Below are 22357 nucleotides of genomic sequence, written 5' to 3'. Positions count from 1 at the left end.
TTTCCTCTTTTTCTAAGTTTCGTTTTATCTGTTTTTCTCTATTTCTGGTTTCAGTTTTACTTGTTTTCTCTCCTACTACGTGGTTTGATTTTCTTCCGACAAGTTGAGGTTACTCTGAAATGTAAGATGTTTATTTTTGTTGTAATATTCTCAGAGCATGGTGTTGAGTTCATATATATATATATAAAAAAAATATAAATTCATCAGAAACTACGTCTAATCTCGAATCTATTAAAAAGCGATCCATCTGATCTTCAGCTTTCTATATACATATATATATATATATATATGGGTTAATACAGATTTATTATTTTATTAGTGGAGATTGAGTTTTTTTTTGTGTCGTATAATATAGTTGAAAAAATTGTAATCCACTTATATTCATTTATGATGATTATCAAAAAGTATCAGTTTTTTTACAGGGTTCCAATACTGGGTTCTAATGTTTGTTTTGATTAGTATTTTGAATTATACTTTACATAAATTTGAAATGAGTATTTTTTTTTAGTACTGACAATTTCGTGAAAAGATTAAAATAATTGTAGTAAAGCATATCTTTTATTATTTTTTAATATTCTTCGTTTCGATCGATTCGTTTCGAATTTTTCGTTTCGAAATCATTTTTAATTTCTATAGAGTCTTTTTTTATTCAAAATTCGATACTATTTACTGATTCTAGTAATGATTGGTATAACTTGATCAGATCACTATTGCACACAAAATTTATTGCAATCTGTTTTCATGTCTATAAATAGAAATAAAGAAATCAAAATAAACACTTGGAGAAAACTACGTATATATATATTTTCGTTACTGCTAATCAGAATCATAGATATACATATATTTTCGTAGTGCTAATCTTTTTATACAGATCAGTTCATTGTGAGCTAAATTTTATAAATTACAAGTTGCCAGTATCAGTAAAATACTCTTGTATAACGATAATAAATCTGATAATAAAATAAATTTTACAAGTAATCTGACAAATAAAAAATTTTATTTAACGGTAAAATAAGGGAATAAAAAAGATTTTGATAAAGTACAAGTGTATTATAGAAGTTTAAATTAAAATAAAGCGTCGATTTCTATCAAAAATACAATTCAGTAGTGTAGATCAACTGAAATTAGTAGTACGAGTCAATGATATAGTTTCGCAATACTTACCGTTTCTTTGTGGTACTACAAATATCTTCTTATTCTAAGCAATTTCATTGTTTTTTCATCCATATAAAATCTTGCATTGTATGTTTCTTCAATTTTGTATTTTTCAATGTGTTCATGTTCAATTGCTTTTTAATATTTTTGCTGATCGTTCTTGAACGTCGGTTTATTACTGAGCAGTCAAATTACTAATATTTATTATCCCTTATTAAAGTTTACTAGAAATATATTGTAATACTTGATAAAAAAAAAAGGTTTGAACTGTTATATAGAATGTTATATAAGATACTTTCACAATCAAATATTAAATAAACATTAAATTGTTTGATTATTTTCATCAAATGTTTGGTGAAAAGATATGAAAGAAGAAAAAAATGAAAGAAAGAAAAGCAAAATAAAAAATTCTCTACAAAAGGAAAATTTTACATAAAAAAATATAAAATGTAATATAAAAATATTAATGAAATCTATCCTAAAAATCTGTATATGAAAAATGAAAATTCCGCTATAGAAAGTAATTTATTTCAAAAATATATCAAATATAAATATTTGAAAGCTATCCTTCCCAAAAAAAGAAATATCTCTGTTTTAGGAATATTTGAAAATAAAAATTGTCCCATCAACTAAAAAAAAAAATTTTATTTATTTCGAAGTTCTTTGTTTCAAAAATAAAGAAAGGGAAATTTAAATGTTCCGTTAAGTAATATCGAGGCGAGCGTAGAGCATATGAGTAGAAATCGCCAGTTGCTGGCAAAAGCAATTCGATGTCGTCCTATCGGATTAGCCAGGGGTACTACCACCACCACTACTGCCGTGATCGTGATGGAACATTACGAACACGCGGTTAGCCACGAAATAGCAAGCCTGGCCGATAGCATTGCAAGCATCGGTGATATAGGGTGTTGCTAATTAATGCACGATAATGAACCTGGGCGCAACCAAAGCTGTATTAATGGATTCCAATGCCCGTCATAACGTGGACGATCCGTTGGTGCATCGGAACCATACGTAATTGCGTTAATGGAGGCCCATCTATTTACGCTGTCGGCTTTTGAACTACTTATGCTCGTCACTCGTCCAGCAAATAATCATCATCTAACAGTGAATGGTTGTTCTACCTGTGCTCGTTCTGCCTTCCAAATTCGTGAAATTTCCTACGATTTAATCATGATTTTCTCTACTCTATGAAAATTTTTCACCAGATCTTGGCTAAGACTGCATATGTATATAGATGATACATTATTTTGATATTGAACCTAGTAACGACTACAGTCGCATTGACGCAACATTTCATTTCTTATTTCTTCTTAGTCAATCTGGATTATTGATTATTTTGTTAAATCAACGTTGCAATTATAAAAAAGAATACTTTCCTTTTCCACTTAGATCTTGTAAGTTTTTAAAATTTGATACTTTTTCTAAATTGTAATATTTGTATTAAAAAAAAAAAAGTTACAACGGGAAGATTACTTAATGTTTATTATTTAATAAATATATTTATTTTTATAACACTGATTCTTACGAATCGTTATATCATATTTTATTTAGAGAACAAATGAATTTCCAGCATCTACAATTAATAAAAAAAATTTTAGTTGGTGAAAGAATGTTTTGTTTTTGAAATTTTGAGGAACTTAAGAAAGAACGGAATTACAAGACTTTTGAGTAAAATTTATTTAACAAGGTTATACAGAAGAGAAATAAGAAATTAAATTTTTTTCAAGTATTTAGTCACAGATTTAATCACAGTGAAAGAATTTTTTAATCTAATTTTCTTAAGTGAAAGCAACGAAAAAATATTGAAAATGAATTTCATATAATTTGACATATGGAATTCTCGTAATCGATTATCACGTGTATAATATTGAAGTCGAGTAGAAATTCTTCACAGTGCAGTCGTCGTGAAATATGCAATCACAATTCGCCATTAATATTCCCCATTATATAGGGATATTTGCGAGCCTGTGATCGTATAATCGTAAATATTATAATCGGAACGCAACGACCCGAATCACGCTGCATTATGCTTCAGAATCGTGATTGTAATTTGCGTCTCGCGCCTAAATACGTAATAATAATCTTTTAATTAACGCACTCCTATACGATGCTACAATTAATAACATGTTTCACTTTGATTTCGTCAATACTCTGAATTCTGATTGAATATACGCAATTAACTCTGTTATCATCAAATTTGTATATTTCAATTTTACAAGTTTAGGAAATAAAAAGGATTTATAATGTTTTAAAAAGATGAAACTTGATCGAAGAATCCTGCATAATGAAAATTTTTAAATATCTTAGATTTGGGATACTTTTTAATTTTTGAGAAATGTAAGTGAGTCGAAAATGAACGAAAAAAAAACGCAGAAGGGTTAAAAACGTATTTTTTAAAATTATTGAATAAGAACATAAAAATTTTGAAAGTTTCGTTTTGCTTTGCTCTTATAATTATAACAATCTTTAAAAAATATTTAATAAAAAATTTCAAGAAATATTTTCACAGTCGAATTTTTTCTTTCTTTGAGTTTGAAAAATAAATCATATTTCATAGAAAAGTTTAAATAAAAGTTGAAATAATCAAATTCTGCTTGGTAGGTATTTAATAATTAAATTAAAATTACCCATAGTTTAAATTAGTAATCTACACATAGTTTTAATTGATTAATTGTTTAATCTTTGATAATAGATTACTAAAGTATCAATCAATTAAAATCCATAAAACTTATAAAAGAAGAAACTGATTTCGAGTAGCGAGGCTAGGTTTCATTTACTATATAATTTAATCTCTATTAAATTATTTTTTACATTGAGAGTTTGTACCAAGTGTATTTTGCACACTTCAGCTTCAGTATATAATTAAATACCATTATTATTATCATATAGATAGTCGTTTAATTACCATATCTATCACGTAGAATAATTGTTATGTTTACCATAATCGCAGACGTATACTTCACCGAAAAGCCGATAACTTAATCCTATTTAGAAGTTGCATTATAATCACTATAACCACCGAGCCGGAATTAGGGCTGTCATTTCAAAAACTAATAGCGGATTAAGTTTTAGAGCAGTCACGATTAAAGGGATTAAAAGAGTAAGCTGGAAATTTACATTCCACCATTGCATTCAGCCTTTCTATTCTATTAATTTATTCTATTATTTTATTTATTTATTCCATTCTGTAAAAAAGAATATAAAAATCTATTTTGGAATTTTCTATCTATCTTTTAGAGAAACTCATCGTTCTGTGAAATTAAGAATTATATTATTAAAATTTTTATTTGATATTTACTAAAAGAATTGTATTCTGCTTTGTAGAATTAATAAGAAATAATTACATGATTCTTAACATTTCTCTGCAGTTTTCTATTAAATGGGGATAGCTATTTTACGTTTACAGAATCTGAATCTAATCTTTTTTCAAGTATTGTACCTTTCATTTGGATTTTTCTATTAATAGGCATTCATTTGTTAAGATTTTTTTTTATTAAATATTTTAAGAAGCTTTAACGATAATTGTTTACTGGTTACTTTCTAGAGTGAGAAAGTAGAAAGAAGAAAAATCGAGAATTTTTATTTAGATACTACCTTTCTACGTGACTTTCTAAAATTTTTGCCGCGTATATTGAATCGTAATTTTACATGTAATGTACAGTTTTAATTGATTACTTCGATAACAATAGATTAGTCATTACGCTTTGTCACATGTATATATATACATTAGATGAGGGTACGTATGTTCATTAGTCGAAAGGTTGCACGGTCGGTGTAGGTGACGTCACGAGGTGAGGTGAAGTGAGGCCATGAGGTGAAATTGGCGACAAAGTTTACAAGAGGAATGCAACTGGTGCACAGAACGCGTTTATATCTCTGCTGCGTGTAATTCCTCAAGCGATGCACAATTCGCAGCAAAAGGGATGACCACAAGTCGACGGACGTGAACGTCTTGCGTTGGCTTGCGTGGCCTTGCCTCAAAGGAATACCGCATATCCCGGGCATGTCTTTCATGACGTTTCTTCTTCTTCTGCCGACCGATGTTTCCGCATGCCGTCGCCACTTTTATAACATTCTCTGCTCCATCTCAAATGTACACACGCCCGCCCATTTTACATTCCTCTTTCTTCTAATACTTTTTTACACTAACCTTCCTTTTTACACTAACTTTACTTGCGTGCACAGACAGAGAATGTTTTGTTGGATTTGTTTAAAAAGCTCCTAATTTTTAACAATAATTTATTTTAACTTGTATTGTATGATTTGAAGAGAATTATTTCTTCTAATACTTTTATACCTTCCTTTACACTAACTTTAATTGCGTGCACAGATAGAGAATGTTTTGTTGGATTTGTTTAAAAAGTTCCTAATTTTTAACAATAATTTATTGTAACTTGTATTGTATGATTTGAAGAGAATTGTTTTGGAAAATGCTATTTGATGACATATTAGTTTTAGAATTATTAATAATTCTAATAGTTACTAATTCTTTTATGTTTATTATTAACAAGTTGGAATTTTAATTAACACCGTTAATAGCGTTTGTTTTCATTAAAACTGTTATATATATTGATGATTGGTAACAAAGAATCTTTTGTGCAATTTAATAAAAAAAATGTCGTTTTGTAAAAAGAAAAGCTTGTATATTTTGATGGAAAATAGATTTAAAATATTGATCTTGCAGTATCTGAAATATTCCAAATAATTTCTTGAAATAATCAATAATTCAGTCAATCAAAAAAAAAAAAAAAAAAAAAAAAAAAAATTCTTCTCAAAAGGAGAAGAAATATTTTACCATCCTGAAAAATAATAAATAATAAAAGATCTCAACATTAAAGTTATCCTACAATATTTATATTTATTATTCATGTAATATATATCAGAACGACTATAATTTTTAGTGACGATCCAAAAGAAATCATAACAGCCTAGTATAAAAAGGAGAAGACATACAATATTGTACAATTCCTAATACGGAGGCTACTTGCTACTAGAATTATTCTACGGCGTTTCATATAATTTTCTAATTTTCTATATTAATTTACAACAAGAGCCAGAACAAGAAAAGAAAAAAAAAAAAAAAACAGGAAATGTTTTATACAATTTTCCAAAACTATAAATTACAATTTCCAGTCGATGATTAAAAAAAAAAAAAAAAGCTCACCTTCGTAATAACTCGACGCAAGAGAAACGAGAACAAGAATAAGAAGAACAAAGAATGACAAGAAGAAAAAGTATTTTAACATAGCTGGCAGTAGAAAACGGTGGCACCAAAGTTATCCTGCAATATCCCGGGTACTCCAGGTAGCGTGTCGGAGCCAGAGGGTGTTCGTCGGCGGATGCGATGCTCCCATGGGAGTCTGAGCCCGCGTCAGAGCTGGCCGGGGTTAGGCTCTCTCGGGAATTAGCTCAACTTCCCTTGTACCAGCCACCCAGCCCAGGCAGCCAGCCATCCAGAGTACAGCACACCATAGCAAGAGTAGAGCAGAGCCCTTCCCAATGGCTGTTCTCTCGGCTGTCTGACTGGTTGTCACGAGTCCAAGACGTACGGCGGGCTGCAACCGGGGAGCAGAGATAGCAGTCGCTCTGGATAACCCGCAGGACGGTCTCTCCTTTATTCACGGCATATCGATTAATGACTGGGAAACCCTGCTGGCTTCGTAACCGTCCCTGCTTGCAGCCACCGGGATCGACGTTTCGACGCGACCTCGCGATCCCCCGGAGATATCGTTAGCTAGATTATCGTAACCGGCAGAGGATAATCGGCAGACACTTTTCCTCACTGTTTTCTATATTAAGTTTACATCAGCAGTTGCTGTATTTCGGTTTTTGTATCATAGATTGAGTGTCCTCTCCTCGAATTTTGCATTTTTGTTGTTTGGAAAAGGGGGAGAATGTTAGACGGAAGTTATTCAAAGTAATCCGACTCTCCGACTTTTCTTTATACTGAGTATTTTTCTTTTTTTTTTTTATGTTGCATTATTTTTGCAAATTTTATGTTATACCATCACTTATAGATATTCTTTTGAATGCTTTTTATTTTTACTGATAGAAGAAAATGAGAAAATGAGAGAATTGTATAATTGCATAATTTGAATTTTCAACATTTTTTCATTTTCTTTCATTTTCTTGCGTTATTTTGTTAGGAAATATTTGTCTAAGATAATCAAGTTCTTCAATTATTTCCGATATTTTAATCTTTACTTTATGTTATAAATTTGTAATATTTACAAGGAACTGATTTTTTTGTTTGTTTTTTATTTCTGTCGATAGAGAAAGAAAGTTATAGAAGAAAATATAGAAAGTTTTAAACACTTTTTGTCTAGGTTTTAAAAGTTAATATGCTTTGATGACATTGGAAAATTTTTATTTGAGATTTGAATTATAAATTCAAATTAAAGAAAATTGAAATTTAAATTTAGAATTTGAACATTCTTAGGGAGAATATTAAGAACAGCACAACAATATGATAAACAAAAAATAAATATCATAAAAAATAAACTTTATAGCAATATTAGCAATTAATACTTATTAAGTACTAATAAGACTATTGTAAGAAGTGAAGCAATGGTATACACTTTATTTGACAGAAAAAAACTGAAAAAAAATTTTGATGCTCGATTGATATTGAAGAATATTGTAGGATGATAATATATAGATTGCGGATTTTCAAGAACATAATTATTTTGAATAATTAAAAAATTAGTTACATCTTATGACAAATATTTATTGATAAATATTATATAAATATTATAAAAAGAATATTAACAAGAAAGAATTTGTGTATTACAGAATATAATATAGAAAATACTATTCTTCGGGCACTTTATATATATTTTTTGTATTACATGCATTTTGTGCAACTTTTATACTTCCAAATTTCTCATAAATGCATAAAAATTCGCAATCTAGTAATATGTAATATAATAAAGGTGGAACGAAGAAAGTATAAAAATAGTATTATAGAGTATAAAAATAGTATTATAATTAGTTGGAATGTATCGATGGAACAAGTGGCTTTGAGGCATTTAAATTGATCTGAACGTTGATGAATTTGTCTATAGCGAATGTTATTTAATTGCCCTAAACCAAAACATATAACGAAGTAATCTTTGGTTATTTGAAAAAAAGATTTCTATGGTATATTGATATTTTGTGTACCTGTTTATACATTTATAAAAAACTTAAAAATATGAAAATAGATTAGAATATACTTTGTAGAATAATAGTCTAATATAATAAAGTAATATGCAAGAATTCATTATTCAAATATAATTAAAATAACATAAAATACTATTTTAATATTGAAAATATTTAATTATAGAACATTGAATAAAGTAATTACAAAGTAATACATATATTTAATTATAGAAATACTAAGTAATAGTAAAATAATTTCTATAATTAAATTGTAAAATTGTTTTTATACATTTATGGGAAGTTTGAATATTCAAATAAAATGCAAAAATTTACCAAATGCTTAAAGTATGCTTGTCTCTTCTTATTAAATTTTTTCTAAAAATATACTTTTTTAATTCGTTTATAAAAATATGCAAATATACAAATATTTACAGTTTAATCATAATATTTGGTATGTAGATAATATATATTTCCATTTAGAATAATTTTCTTTGGTTACAATCATAAAAATAAAAATAAAAATTTGAATGAACATCTGCGATTTACATAATACTATGAAGAGAAACAAGGAGAAGATAGGTAAGAAAACTTAAGAATAATCGTATTTGCGTAACTCAAGATTTTATTTGAAGCATGGGAAATACTTCTTGTATATTACATGTATATTGCACCTTGAAACATTTTTGCGTAAAAATTTTCCGTGGAAGAGGATTCGGTCTTAATATGCAGTTATCATTCTCGTGAATATAGATTGGCTTATAATAATACGTTTCTTTAATATTTACTAGAACATAATTTTTTATACTCTGGATACGGTTTTGCTACAAAATTGACTTCAACTTTTAGATATTTCTTTTAGTTTTTACTTCAAAAAGTAAAATTTTATTTTGTTCAATATTTTATTTTATTCTTTCTGTATTTCTGATAATTGCAATATTTCTGTTATTTTACTAAAGTTACTTTTCTTGTCAATTAATAAATTACTAATCTTCATACATGTAATTTGCAAATTTCCGCAAAGTTTATTTTAAATATTATTTTTCTAAGAATTAATGAAATCATTCTTTCCGTTTACATCTGCTAAAATACAATTATTATAATCAAATTTAAAAATCAAGTAAAATATAATCAATTAGATTTAACTTTTTATCTTCATTATGAACGTATCCATACGCTACTTACCCATATATTTATGCTTCAAATTTTGAAAGATTCTGAACATTTACAAAACCGTCTCTTGCATTGTTTACATAAAAAGAGATAAGAAGAGATTTATATAAAAATTCATGAAATTCGATGGCAAAAAATTGTAATTATTCTTCAAATTACACCTTTCATGTGTATCAATTTAAGAATATAAGAGATCGAAAAATCGGATGGGCCTGTTACCTCGAAGTTTCATCTCAGTTACGAATGTATCCGCGCATCCGCGTTATCGAAAACTGCAACGTACGTACTTGGAGGTTAAGCCGCAATATGCAGTTATCCCCGCACGAGGCATCTACGTGAGTCATAATAATATATCTATTTAACGTTAGCCAGGACCAACAATCTTGAGGGTAGACGGGGGGGGGGGGGTAAGAACGCGAGTTGTATTTTCCAGAGCTTACATCGAACGTCTTTGTCTTCCGGAAACGGCTCACCTCCCAAACCAGATACCGATGCTACGTGCCTCCTTACCTACTTTCTTACATGTTTATATCCGTAACGTAGATGATAGCCAATCCTCTTTATCTTTATGATTATCGTCCAGACAATAATAATTCAACTGTTTTATCTTGCAGTTTAGTTTACGACAAATCGAATTTTTGATACGCATACATGGAAGGCAAAGCAAATGAATTAAATTAGTTACAACGATATAAAGTTTTATTTGTTTCTCCGAAGCAAAGAACGTGATATGTGAATTATTTACTGTATTCTACTTGAAAATCAACTACAAATTAACATTTACTTTTTTTTTTTATCGTGAACCTTTTTCTTGACGTTTAGACTGATGTATAAACATTCTTCGCTTTTTTTTTTTTTTTTTTTTAGCGCTCTATTTATTCGACTGTCAGAAATTTTATTTTTTTAAACAGCTCAGCTTCTCAGTAGATTTTTCTCTATCTGTGCATATGATACTTCACGTATGGATCTTTTTATATATACACACGCAGGCATGCACATAGTAGCCAATTTACTTCAAATTTATGATTATTCAGTCGTCCAGGCAATAATGATTTGACCTCACGGTCCAATTGTATACGAATATTTACGACAGATCGAATATGTAACAGAGATGCATACTAAGGGGAGAAGAGAGGTGTTTTGGTATTCCGTACGTTCAGTAAGGACAAAGATGGTAACTGTATAGGCAGAGGGAAATTGCAGCTTCCGGTTAAGCTGTGGGATAGACGAGCTTAATTCGTTGGGCTGTTCGGAGGACAGATATTGAGTTCGTGGGTGGTTTGGGTTTGGTAATTGGGAATTTGTGGCAATTGGTTGATGGAATATAGTACGTCTAGTTAGCTATGAATGCGTTCAGATATTTTATAAAAAGTTTTATAAAAAGTTTGTTTCCATTTGAAAGAAAGATTTCTAATAGTAATTGATAAAGAAAGAAATTTTCTCAGTAGCAGGGGCGAGTTTACCTATAATACTAATGACTATGTAAACGTCAGCCGAAACACTATGAGTTTCCAAAGTTTTCAAAAGTGTTTGTCAAAATCATGACTAAACGATTGATATACTTGTTAGCAAAGACTGGGATAAAAATTTTTGTCAAACTGATATATTTAGTTTTAACAATATCCATTACCAAGGAAAAAAAATGTTCTTCAAAATATCAATAACAAAAAGTTGACGTGAAAGAAAAGATTGAAGTTTTTCATTATTTTATCAACTGAAAATAACATAACTAGATCGTTGTCATATGATGAAGTAATAAAACAGTTTACATATATATATATATATACGGAAGTCAATAATCATTTACATTCTTAGTGATTACATACTTTTCTATATTAAAACTGTGCAATAAAGTTTTCGTAAAATTAGTTGTTATTTACTTTACTTCAATTATTGGAAAGTCTTTAATTTCGGATTCTGCAAGAATTCGATCCGCTATTGCACAGAATTAAAAAAATATTTAATAAATAATATGTATTAAAGATTGAACGTAGTTAAATGCAATTGATAATTTGTTAATTATTTTATTATAGAATCGCGGATGCTTATAGAAATTGCAATGATTTGTGGATCGAAATAAAATTTTAAATTTTCTATATAAATTCAAGCTTGGATTTAAGTTTAGTGAGCGATGCTCATAATATTGACTCTCAATTACTTGCGTTTAATTTAGATTGTTTCATATAATTATTTATTCTATAGGTATTTTACATGATCAAGATTGCAACATTTTTATGCATATTATTCATTTTTATGCAAAGTTATAGTTTGTGACGAACAACTTCAATGTAATGAAAGAGAAGTACTTTAAACAAATTATTTATTCAGTCAAATCTTTAAGTCTCTTTTCAATAAAAAATTTGAAAAAGAATTCTAGAATTTCGAATATTTTATTTTGGATCTCAATTTACCTATAAACAATATAAACTTAACAAAAATACTGATTCTAAATTACAATTAATCTAAATTAAGATTACAATTATTCTAAATAACATAAATTCTAAACTCCAAAAATTGATATTCTATTATCACTCTTGTCGGAAGAGTTAAAGATAAAATAGTTGATTAAGCCTTTTAAGCAGAATAACAGCGGAACGGAGTAAAAGTTTGGAAGAGCAATTAGGAAGACAATGTAGAAAGGACTGATGGAAAAGTGTTTCCCAGTAAGAGTTCTCGATGATGGATGAAGCATTAACTCGTGGTATCCTAGGTGGCATGAAACGCGGGAGCTGCTCGATGGAAGCAGCTTGACATCTGACAGAGGGTGCAAAGGTTTAATTCAAGGGTGCTAGGTGTAGCGTGCTGCCTTGACTTGATGTCTTGTAGAATATTTAAGACTTAGCATCTTCCATCCCTCGCTTCGGTACGCTCATTGTTTCACGTCTCCAGGCTAATGTTCCACCCATAGAAGAAGTATGTTTTCCTTTTCATAGAGCTCTTACTCGATGAACATACGTATGCCGTTGAAAAGTTTCCAATCACTTTGTAATGAAAATGCCAATTAACCAGAATGATCAATTAAATCGCCATGAATGTATATTATTAGTGGGATATGGGTATATAATATATAATATGTAATATATATATTACACTGTCTTTTCCTTTATTCGCTTTATACAAAGTAAAGCTTTTTGTTAATTTTTTTCTATTATTTATGAGCCAAATGTTATTTCAAGCCATCTTCTTTAAATTTTGAGCAGTGTTGTCTCTCGTTTTTGTCTAGATGATCCCAAAGCAGTTCAATTACAATCAGTTGATTCCAAGTAGCCAAGTTATGTCATATAATATTTTCCCCTCTTCTTTTTTGTCTTAAAAAATCACAGCACAGTTTTACAGTATATTTTGGATTGTTATCTTGTTGCAGTATGAACTTTCGAGCCATAAAGCGTTATGGGATGATGTTTTAGAATTTTTTTATAATATTGCTTATTTAAAATATCATAAATTCTTGCAAAATCTTGCTGTAGAGAAACGTTCATTCCGTGATCTAAGTTGTAAGAAACGGTTTTCGTACTGCAATTCATTCCATTAATTCAGCATTCCGGAAACGTATGTATGTACATATGTATGGTAGTCATGGATTTGAACGTGTGCTATTTGATTTTGCACGAATTTCTAGTACTACTTTTTTAGGGTCTTCTCATATATTTTAGAGTTCTCTTAGGTTTTTTTTTTCATGAGGAACGATGATCATCTATTTTGCTTTTTTACTCTTTATTTTCTACATCGTTCTTTTGATTCATAAGTGCCAGAGGTGATGAACTCCATAATGGTGCCATGAACAATTGTTTTCGATAATTTTAATTGTCGAGCTATAAATCCGCTCTGAATCCAAACTGTATATCGCACTACGTAATTCAATGTTCAACTCCTTCTATTTGTCCATTTTCTGATACTTTTATTTTAACATGATATACTCCTTTGTCGACAATGAAAATTTGTCAGTGAATACATATACATATATTTCAAGCCATGAAAACTTATTGCAACAGCTACCTGCACCATTAGTACCTAAAATTTAACACTCCATAAAGTCAGTTCAGTTGTTGTGTTCGATTCAAAATAGGGTGAATCACTTACTTCCATAAATATTGTTCTAATCATAATTAACCCAAAATATTCTATAAAGCAATAAAGTTATAAAGAAAACGTATGTATTAATAATTCAATTGTTTTACAAGAACCATTCTGTGACATTTCCTTGTATTAACGATATAAAAAATAAGGCAGCGGTCGGAAACTTTTCTCTGGTAGATGAGCTTCCTTTCCTGAGCTATGGGGTCTTCATCAAAGTTTCGTGATTATCGTGTTGAAGAGCAGGAGAAACTTTTTATGTTGATTTCCTTCTTCGTTGTTTTAGAAATTTAAGCGTTGATTCTATATTCTAACTATTTTATTACTCTTTAATAATATAATATTAGTGGTATTCTTTAACATGTGAATTTTGTCATCGTTCTTTAATAACATTACTGCAGTGTTATACATTGTGTAATTGTTTCAGATTATAACTCTGTTACCAGTTTAATTACAAAAAAAAAAAAAAAATATCAAAGAAGAAAGATAAATGGCACGAATATTACATCCGTAGGACTATGTTTTTTTTTAGAAGTGCAATAGCGTATGTGCAATGAACAATTGCATTATTTTTTTAAATGGAAATGCATACTTTTTTTTACACATATATTCCTCTCGTCGTTCTATGTAAAACAAAATAATGGAATATAATTGAGATATCTTTAAAAAAATGTCTTTATTGAAAAAAAAGTTAAAGTTGTTGCTAGTATACACGTTATGTTGTCTTAATTATATGTAAAACTGATTGTTAGACATTTATTAATTATTACCGACACAAACTATTAAGACTTCGATTTTACATTTCTAACACATTCAAAAAATTTTACTTTTCACCAATTATTTTCAATTTTTAAATTCACAACACTGTCAAAGATTTAGAGAAACGATAATAATATATGTAACTATAGATAATAACCTGTTAGATTTTTTTCATGTATATCAAAGTTTCGCGATTGTCACGTTAGAAAGAAGAAAAGGAATTCTTTACGTTTCTTTTCTTCTTCATATGTTTAATGATTTTAGATATTGATTTTATATTATAATCTGTAGTATATCAAAATTGAATGATTGGCATTCTTCGTTAAATAAGATCTTTAAAACCTGTGATGAATTTTTTATTGTCATTCTTTATATTGTAGTAGCTTTGATATAAGAAAATTTTTATCAAATCTAATAATTGTACTTATTCGTTGTTCATAATTTCTATTGTCTTCTTTCAATATTCACCTTCTGAAAAGAGAGCAATAGCATACATAAGATAGTATACACATAATATATGTATAATAGTACGCATAAAAGTAAACATAAGATAAAAATGATAAAAACTTATGCTAATATTATAATAATAATGGTGTAAATAGTATTATGGATTATAATAATAATGGTGTAAATAATATTCGCATCTGAACAATGTTACTTTGAAATATCTTTTAAATTTGAGAAATAAAGCTGAAACTTATATTAATACTGTTTACTTTTTGCAAATTTTGCCTTTAAAGAGCTCCAATGAAAAGGTGGCTGACATTGTTCCGAAAATATCATTCCTTTTTTACACTATTAAAACCTATCAAGAATCGTTTTACCAATTTATACACGAAAGAAAAGAAGAACATTGTACACGAAAGAGCAGAATACATTTAATGTGAACAGTGTAGAACAAATGCTATATTGTTCATTTGAAAACATGAGGGAAACGAGGTAGCAAAACGATCGATCGCGAATTCCATCGTAGCGTAACAGAGTAAATCAGCAAGTTGGCTCGCGCGAGGCAACGGTTTGTTGCTTGTACATCATCAAACATGAAACGACGAGCCTTGTTTTCAACATGAAATATGTCCACGCACCGTACTGACGTGGACTGCCGTATAGTAGAGCCATCCGTTTGTCACGTGGGACCACAAAATTAAACTTAAAAAATTACACTCTTGTCCACGTAGCCAACAGGTCGTTTGTTATTTTGTATCCACACACACATTCTCTCTCTCTCTCTCTCTCTTTTTCATCTTGCTCCAGTCAAACTCTCTCCCAAACCAGCTTTTCACAGAATAAACTTGCCACTCCGACCGATTGTCACTGTTTTCCAAGGTGTCGAATGCAGACTTGTTTCTTCCTCTATTTCTTCTTCTTTTTTTTTATTTTCGGCCGGAAGAATAAATTGATTTGAACTTTTATGTAAACGAGGATCTGTTATAGCGAGACTGAAATTTTAGTTGTTCAGAAGTTACGTAGGTCAGATTTATAAGTGAAAAATGATGATAGTAAACATGAGTGTTTGAGACTGTGATTGTTTATAAATTATAAAACATCAACATATTGATTGACTGTATAAATTAGGAATTGAAAGCAAATAGCGATGTTGTAAACATTACTTTCGAAAATTCATCTTGTAATTTATGATTGTTTATGGTATCTCGTTACTATACTATTAACAGAAGTAAGTAATTTTTTTTTTAGAGAAATTTAAAAACATATTTTTGAGAGAATGATAGATATATTTATATATTTAGGTGATGAATTTATTTAAGTATAAATAGAATAATAATAAGTAGAATAATTTTATTATTTATTTTAAAACCAATTAAACTTATTTACTGAAAAAAGTTAAAATTTTTCATTTAATAATAAAAAAACAAGAATTTATTGTTATATTAATTTAATAATAGTGGTAAGAATCTTGACGAAAAGAATCATCTATTTTAATTAGTTTAGTTTAATAATGTATCATTAATAATTTTACTTGTACCTTACACATCCATCCAGTATTTCACTATGAAACGTAGTTCGTTAAAGCTAAACTTATTCGCGTCGTTACATTCGGCGCACAAATCTTGTTCATCCGCTGCTGAACAGTCTGCAAAAAGCGTATTATTATTAATCGTTTCTCGCCGTGTAACTTGGAATTCATATTCATTTACATGCATACACACGTATATACAGGGTGTCCCGAAAAGTGACAAACTTTATCAATATATTCTATATAGGTCTAAATAAAAAAAAAAAGTTATGTAAACATAGATTGTTTAATACTTCATTAAAAAATTATAAATTTAAAAGTTATAAAAAACACGGAATTTGAAGAAAATAGTTAAACAATATTTGCATATATAGTTTTATGCGAGCTTTATTATCTGCAGTCATTAAATTAATATTAATTATCATTACTAATCACCTAATACTAATTATTTCTACCAATAGTAATTTTAAGTTCCTTCCAAATTCGTATTTTTGTTTTGTTTAACTTTAATGTTAAAGAACTAAATAATTTATCTAATTCTTTAACAAGGGATTATATAATTTCTTTCTTATTTAGACCTATAAAATATATTGATAAAGTTTGGCATCTTAAATCTGGGACACTCTGCATGAAGACATACTGGAACAATACAGTGATCTGAGATGCATATACATACATTAGCACATTCTTTCCTTAGAAGCTAAAGAAAAATAATTAGTACGTGCAAAAGTATAAAGTAACATTTAAAAAAAGATGTATTTTATTTTTAATTTATTATACTATATTTAATTTACCATTTAATTTTGCTTTGTACTGTATTTTTATATTTATTTATTTGGAATTTAAACTTATAATTGGTTAATTTGCGAAGAAAGACTTGATCTTATTTCATTTGCTTTCTTCATTAAAAGATGATACAATTGTAAATAAAAAATTTCCAATTGTAAATAAAATCCGTGTGTTTTATCTTTTTTTATAGGATTGTTATACCTATGCAACGAGAGAAATTTTTTGTTCATCCTCAGTGTATAGAAATTTGGTTCATCCTCAAAATATTACAGGGTGTCCCAGTTTTCATGGCATAATCAGAAAAGAAATGATTCTACATACAAAAATAATAAAAAAAAAAGAATAACATTTTTTTCAGTTGAAACTATGTTTTCGAGAAAAACTTGTTTCAAATTTTTTTCAAGTATATATAAACTTAATTAATTTCATACTAGTTAAGAATAAATAATCGATATGAGTATATTTTACATACATATTTATAAGAATAAGTAGAATAAAATATGTAGAATAAAATTTTCAGTTTAAGATTTTATTTCCAAGAAAATATGTTTTATTAAAAATTGCCTTGGTGCGCGTATACTTGATAAATGTTGAAGTTTTAATTTTGTCGAAAACAAAACGATTTAAGAAATAATAATCTTCTGTCGATTATTCGCTCTTTTCAAGTATGAAATACTTCAAGTATATCTGACAAATCTTCAAACTCGATTTTCTGAATTTTGAAAACCTTCTTGAGCGTCACATGAGAAAAATTTGTTTTGTATTTTCGGTTTATTTTTCTACATATAATTTTCCTCTTCTCGATCTCAAAATAAAAATTGGAACATTTCGTACAATTCTGAATACTTTGCCTATTTTATTATATTTTTACATGTCGATTGAATTTGTTTATCAACAAACAAATAATATAAAGAATGAATTACCATTCAAATACAAAATTCATAAATTTATATAATGTCAAGTTTGTCTTTATTTTAGTTACAGTTGCTTGAGGCACCCTGTATGCACATGTATCTTATGGAATGCAATGTTCACATGCTCCAAAGGGAGAAGAATTACAATTTCGTAGCTCGTTGCTGCTCTTTTCTTCCTCATCTTTTTTTTCTTCTTTCCTTCGCAAATACAGATTTTATTCTTCGAGGCTGATATGCAAATGAAACGGAATTAATGGTTGCTTGTCTCTCCACAGGAGACGAAGAGTGGGACGACGGGAACGAGCAGAATGTCCTAGAGGTAACCGAGCAGGATAATGAGACAACGGGAATTAAGCGTGAGTGTTACTAAATACTTTCTCGTCGTTAGCCAACGTTTATGTTAAATTTAGACGGTTAACTGGATTTTCGTTATTTTACTTTTGTTTGTTTGTAGTATTTCTTTTTAAATAGGAATTATTAGTAATGTCATTGAATGTTATGTAATATTATTAATCTTAATCTGTAGAATATTATATTATATCACTACGAATCGTTGATTTATGATATGGAATTTTTTTTTCTTTTTACAGAGGATGAAGAGGAAGAAGAGGAAGAAGAAGAGCTGCAGAGAGCTTTCAGTCGACATTCGGAAGGTAAGATGGATTCTGGATTCTGTAGATTTTACATTGTCGAGATTTCTCTATAAATTTTAGATTTAGTGTTCATTATTTGTTAAATTATTGGTAGATAAAACCTACCTTTTGGTAGTTTGAAATGTGACCATTTATAAAATGCTCGCAGGAACTTTAATTGGCAAAGGCAATGAATAGACAAAATTAGTAATTTGATTTACAAAAACACGAAAACACAAAAAATAATATAAAAATCATCACTATAATTTTATAACTTATTGTACACTTTTATAATTGTTTCTATCGTTTGCTACCAAACAAAAAGTTACAGACGGTTATATCAGATATTTCGTCGTCTTATTGGATTCGGTACCGTTCGTTAGCTTTAGTGTTAATTTTAGTTGGATATAGTAACGTGTTAACCCAGAGAGAAGGAAGAATCGGTTTTCACGAGCATCTACTTCTACAGAGCATCGAATATACTCGGGATAATGAAGCACTGCCGGCAGACGACTATCGTTATGTAGATGTAACAATGGGCCAGGAATTGAGGGAAGCACGGTCGGTACATTCTGCCGCATTCTGGTGCATTACTTTTATCAGTCCTCGCGGGACATTGCCTCACGACGCAACAATGCGTTCAGACATATCGTCATTGTTCGTAGTCGCCGTTCAAGAAACGTACCACTCACCTTAGACCCTATGAATATGGGATTCCTTTGTCCCGAAGGATTCTTCCGCGTGTCACGTGTGCATCTTCGACGCACGTCTTTGCTTTCCCAACGAGATCGTTTTCATCTCGATCGCTTGAAATTTGTCCTCGATACGTTACATATGTTGGACGATGGGAAGGAAGAAATTGAGGAAATTAAATCCTCGGCTGCATCCTTTAGGTTACTTTGCTCAAGCTTTTGCTCAATAGTTTCCTTTTAATTGTCAGCATCATAAATTTCAAGAAAGAGTAATAGAACCTCTGCGGAAGTGTACATCTGCTGCATCTTATGTGTTTTTTAAAATGATAAATATTGTTTTGAAACGATGATTATAAAACATGGGGATAATTTCATTTTCTCATCTACATTTTACACGATGAGGAACATTAAATGTCCGAAATGTAATTTAAATTAAAAACGTAAAATTTGAATGAATTATTTAAATTATTATCTTATGACTTACATATTTATAAAGTATTACTTAAATCTTTATAAAGTTATATATTTTAATTTTTCCTCCTCTTTCGATTATTATACTAATTGATTTATACCAGTATATAGAGTTTAAATATAAATTCTATATAATGTTCTATTTGTGATATTCAACAGTTAAAATGCACAAGTATGAATTAACATGATTATAATTCTTGAAATATCGATTTAATAACGTTTAAGTATCGTTAAGCGACTAGTAAGATTCTATTTATAATATTCAACAGTTAAAATGCACACGTATGAATTAACATGATTATAATTCTTGAAATATCGATTTAATAACGATTAAATTTGACCATTATCCATTATTAACTATATTTAGTTGATCGTGACAGTCTATATGTAGTATCGTTAAGCGACTAGTAAGATTCTATTTATAATATTCAACAGTTAAAATGCACAAGTATGAATTAACATGATTATAATTCTTGAAATATCGATTTAATAACGATTAAATTTGACCATTATCCATTATTAACTATATCTATTTTAATATTAACCTAATTTTAATATTCAACAGTTAAAATGCACAAGCATGAATTAATATGATTATAATTCTTGAAATATCGATTTAATAACGATTAAATTTGACCATTATCCATTATTAACTATATTTAGTTGATCGTGACAGCCTATATGTAGTATCGTTAAGCGACTAGTAAGATTCTATTTATAATATTCAACAGTTAAAATGCACAAGTATGAATTAACATGATTATAATTCTTGAAATATCGATTTAATAACGATTAAATTTGACCATTATCCATTATTAACTATATCTATTTGATGGTGATAGCCTATACGTAGTATCGTTAAGCGACTAGTAAGGGATATTTCTAGTCACGCACGTGGTACATAGTATATGGGGTGGAGAAGAATTGCTAGCCGGAGCAATTCCTTTCAGAATGGTAATAGGGGCTCAGGTGGCAAAGGTGATCCAACCATGCTTGTTATATCGATATATCCTTTTGATAGTATAGCTAGGGAACAATAGTACCTTAGTGATATAGACCTTGAATGTTTTCTCAATACGTCATTCTATTTCTTTTCATTTTATTGCGTAGTTTGCTACAACATGTTTGTGTAGCTATAAATAAAAAAAAAAAAGAAAAAGAAAAAATTGCATAAAAGTCATTATGCTTGACAATGAATGGGACATTAACCGAAAAATTGTCCATTCGTAACGATGAAACGTTGAAGCTAATAAAGCGATAAATTTTGATTAAGCGAATTATATCGCATCGAAATAAACTCGTGCAATTTTGGATATTTTGGAGTGTAACATTTTGTTTTTAATCTTTCAATAAGATTTCAGGATTATAAAATTATAGTTATTGAAGAACAATAGTTATTTGAAGAACCATAGTTAAACATTCTAGTATATTTGCAACTGGTATCAAAAGTCATGATTAAAGATTCTGAAACAATTTTTTAAACTAAAATTAAATATTCTAGCCTTTTGACGATTATATCTATAAACGCAATTCGATCAATTCAGTATTTAATATCTAGATATACCAAAAATTGTAACACTTCAATAATTGCATGGAAACATTCTAAAAGCTTAAAATACCAGTAATTTCAATACTATGCTAATTCAAGTAAAATATAATCCAAGTTCCTTTATTTTCAAATTTCATTAACATAAACATACAGCATTTTAACTCCCATTGATTTTCAAATAATATAATGGAATTTCTTTAAATTAAATCAATCTAAATCTAAAAAAACGTCGCTCGTCTTCTTCACTAAAGGACAACTTTTATCCATTAATTTTTTTACTCTCTCATTCATCGTGAGTATACAACTTTCTCGCTTCTGTTAATCAAATATTCAACTGAAATAATAAAAATTCTTCAATTTAAATAAACCCGCCACAAAATCCGCCACACTCATCAGTTCTTTTCCATGACGTTCTTGAAACAAATTTCTAGCATTTAGCACTTCCTTGCGTTTACACGGGGAACTGAAGAAGCCTCGTATAATCTCACCTAACAATTCTGGCAATCCTCGACCCCATAAAATTTTGTTGGCTGTTCTTACATAACCCAAGCCATACTGGCAACGGCGAAGAAGCAACAACCGCTCGCAACGAAAGATTCCTTCCTTTTCCGCATATCCGAGAGAGATATCTGCTCTTCCTCCCCGAGGAGAAGCGAGATCCGACTTTTATCCGTTCTTCCCTGTACCAGCCGATTATTATTTCAGCTTACCTTTCGCCAAGTGTACTTGCGTCCGCTTTATACTCCAAGGTAAAACCGGCTTGGAGAAGCTCGGAACGAGGTTGTATCCCAGAGGAGGCCGCCGACTCCCAAGGGAGATGCCTCGATGGTTTCTCTCTCCTTTCCACTCGCTCCCTTCTCTAGCTCTCTTATTCGCTTTTTCTTTCGTATAGAACGGTATACAGTGTGGCTGCCGTTGCTACTCGAGTGGAAACATCGAGGCTCCTCCGTTTCTTTAATACACGGTTTCTATATCTATCTTTCTTGCTTGGAAGTTCCATTGCTGCTCATTACGGAGGAATAAAATGACGCAAC

At 29.4% G+C, this 22357-nt stretch overlaps 1 protein-coding gene across 1 annotated transcript in view; it reads left to right on the top strand.

The window, feature by feature from the left end:
* Positions 1–22357, top strand: part of LOC122528027 (zinc finger protein 423) — a 159066-nt gene that overhangs the window by 4417 nt on the left and 132292 nt on the right. The window contains exons 2-3 of the mRNA XM_043652701.1: positions 18255–18335; positions 18570–18632. Coding sequence (XP_043508636.1) covers positions 18255–18335; positions 18570–18632 — 144 coding nt within the window. The remainder of the gene's footprint in view (positions 1–18254; positions 18336–18569; positions 18633–22357) is intronic.

The sequence above is a fragment of the Frieseomelitta varia genome, unplaced genomic scaffold (genome assembly GCF_011392965.1).
Source record: "Frieseomelitta varia isolate USP_RPSP 00005682 unplaced genomic scaffold, Fvar_1.2 scaffold_244, whole genome shotgun sequence".
Classification (NCBI taxonomy): Eukaryota; Metazoa; Arthropoda; class Insecta; order Hymenoptera; family Apidae; genus Frieseomelitta; species Frieseomelitta varia.
Note: the sequence above shows the minus strand (reverse complement) of the source record. Positions and strands in the feature narration are given on the sequence as shown.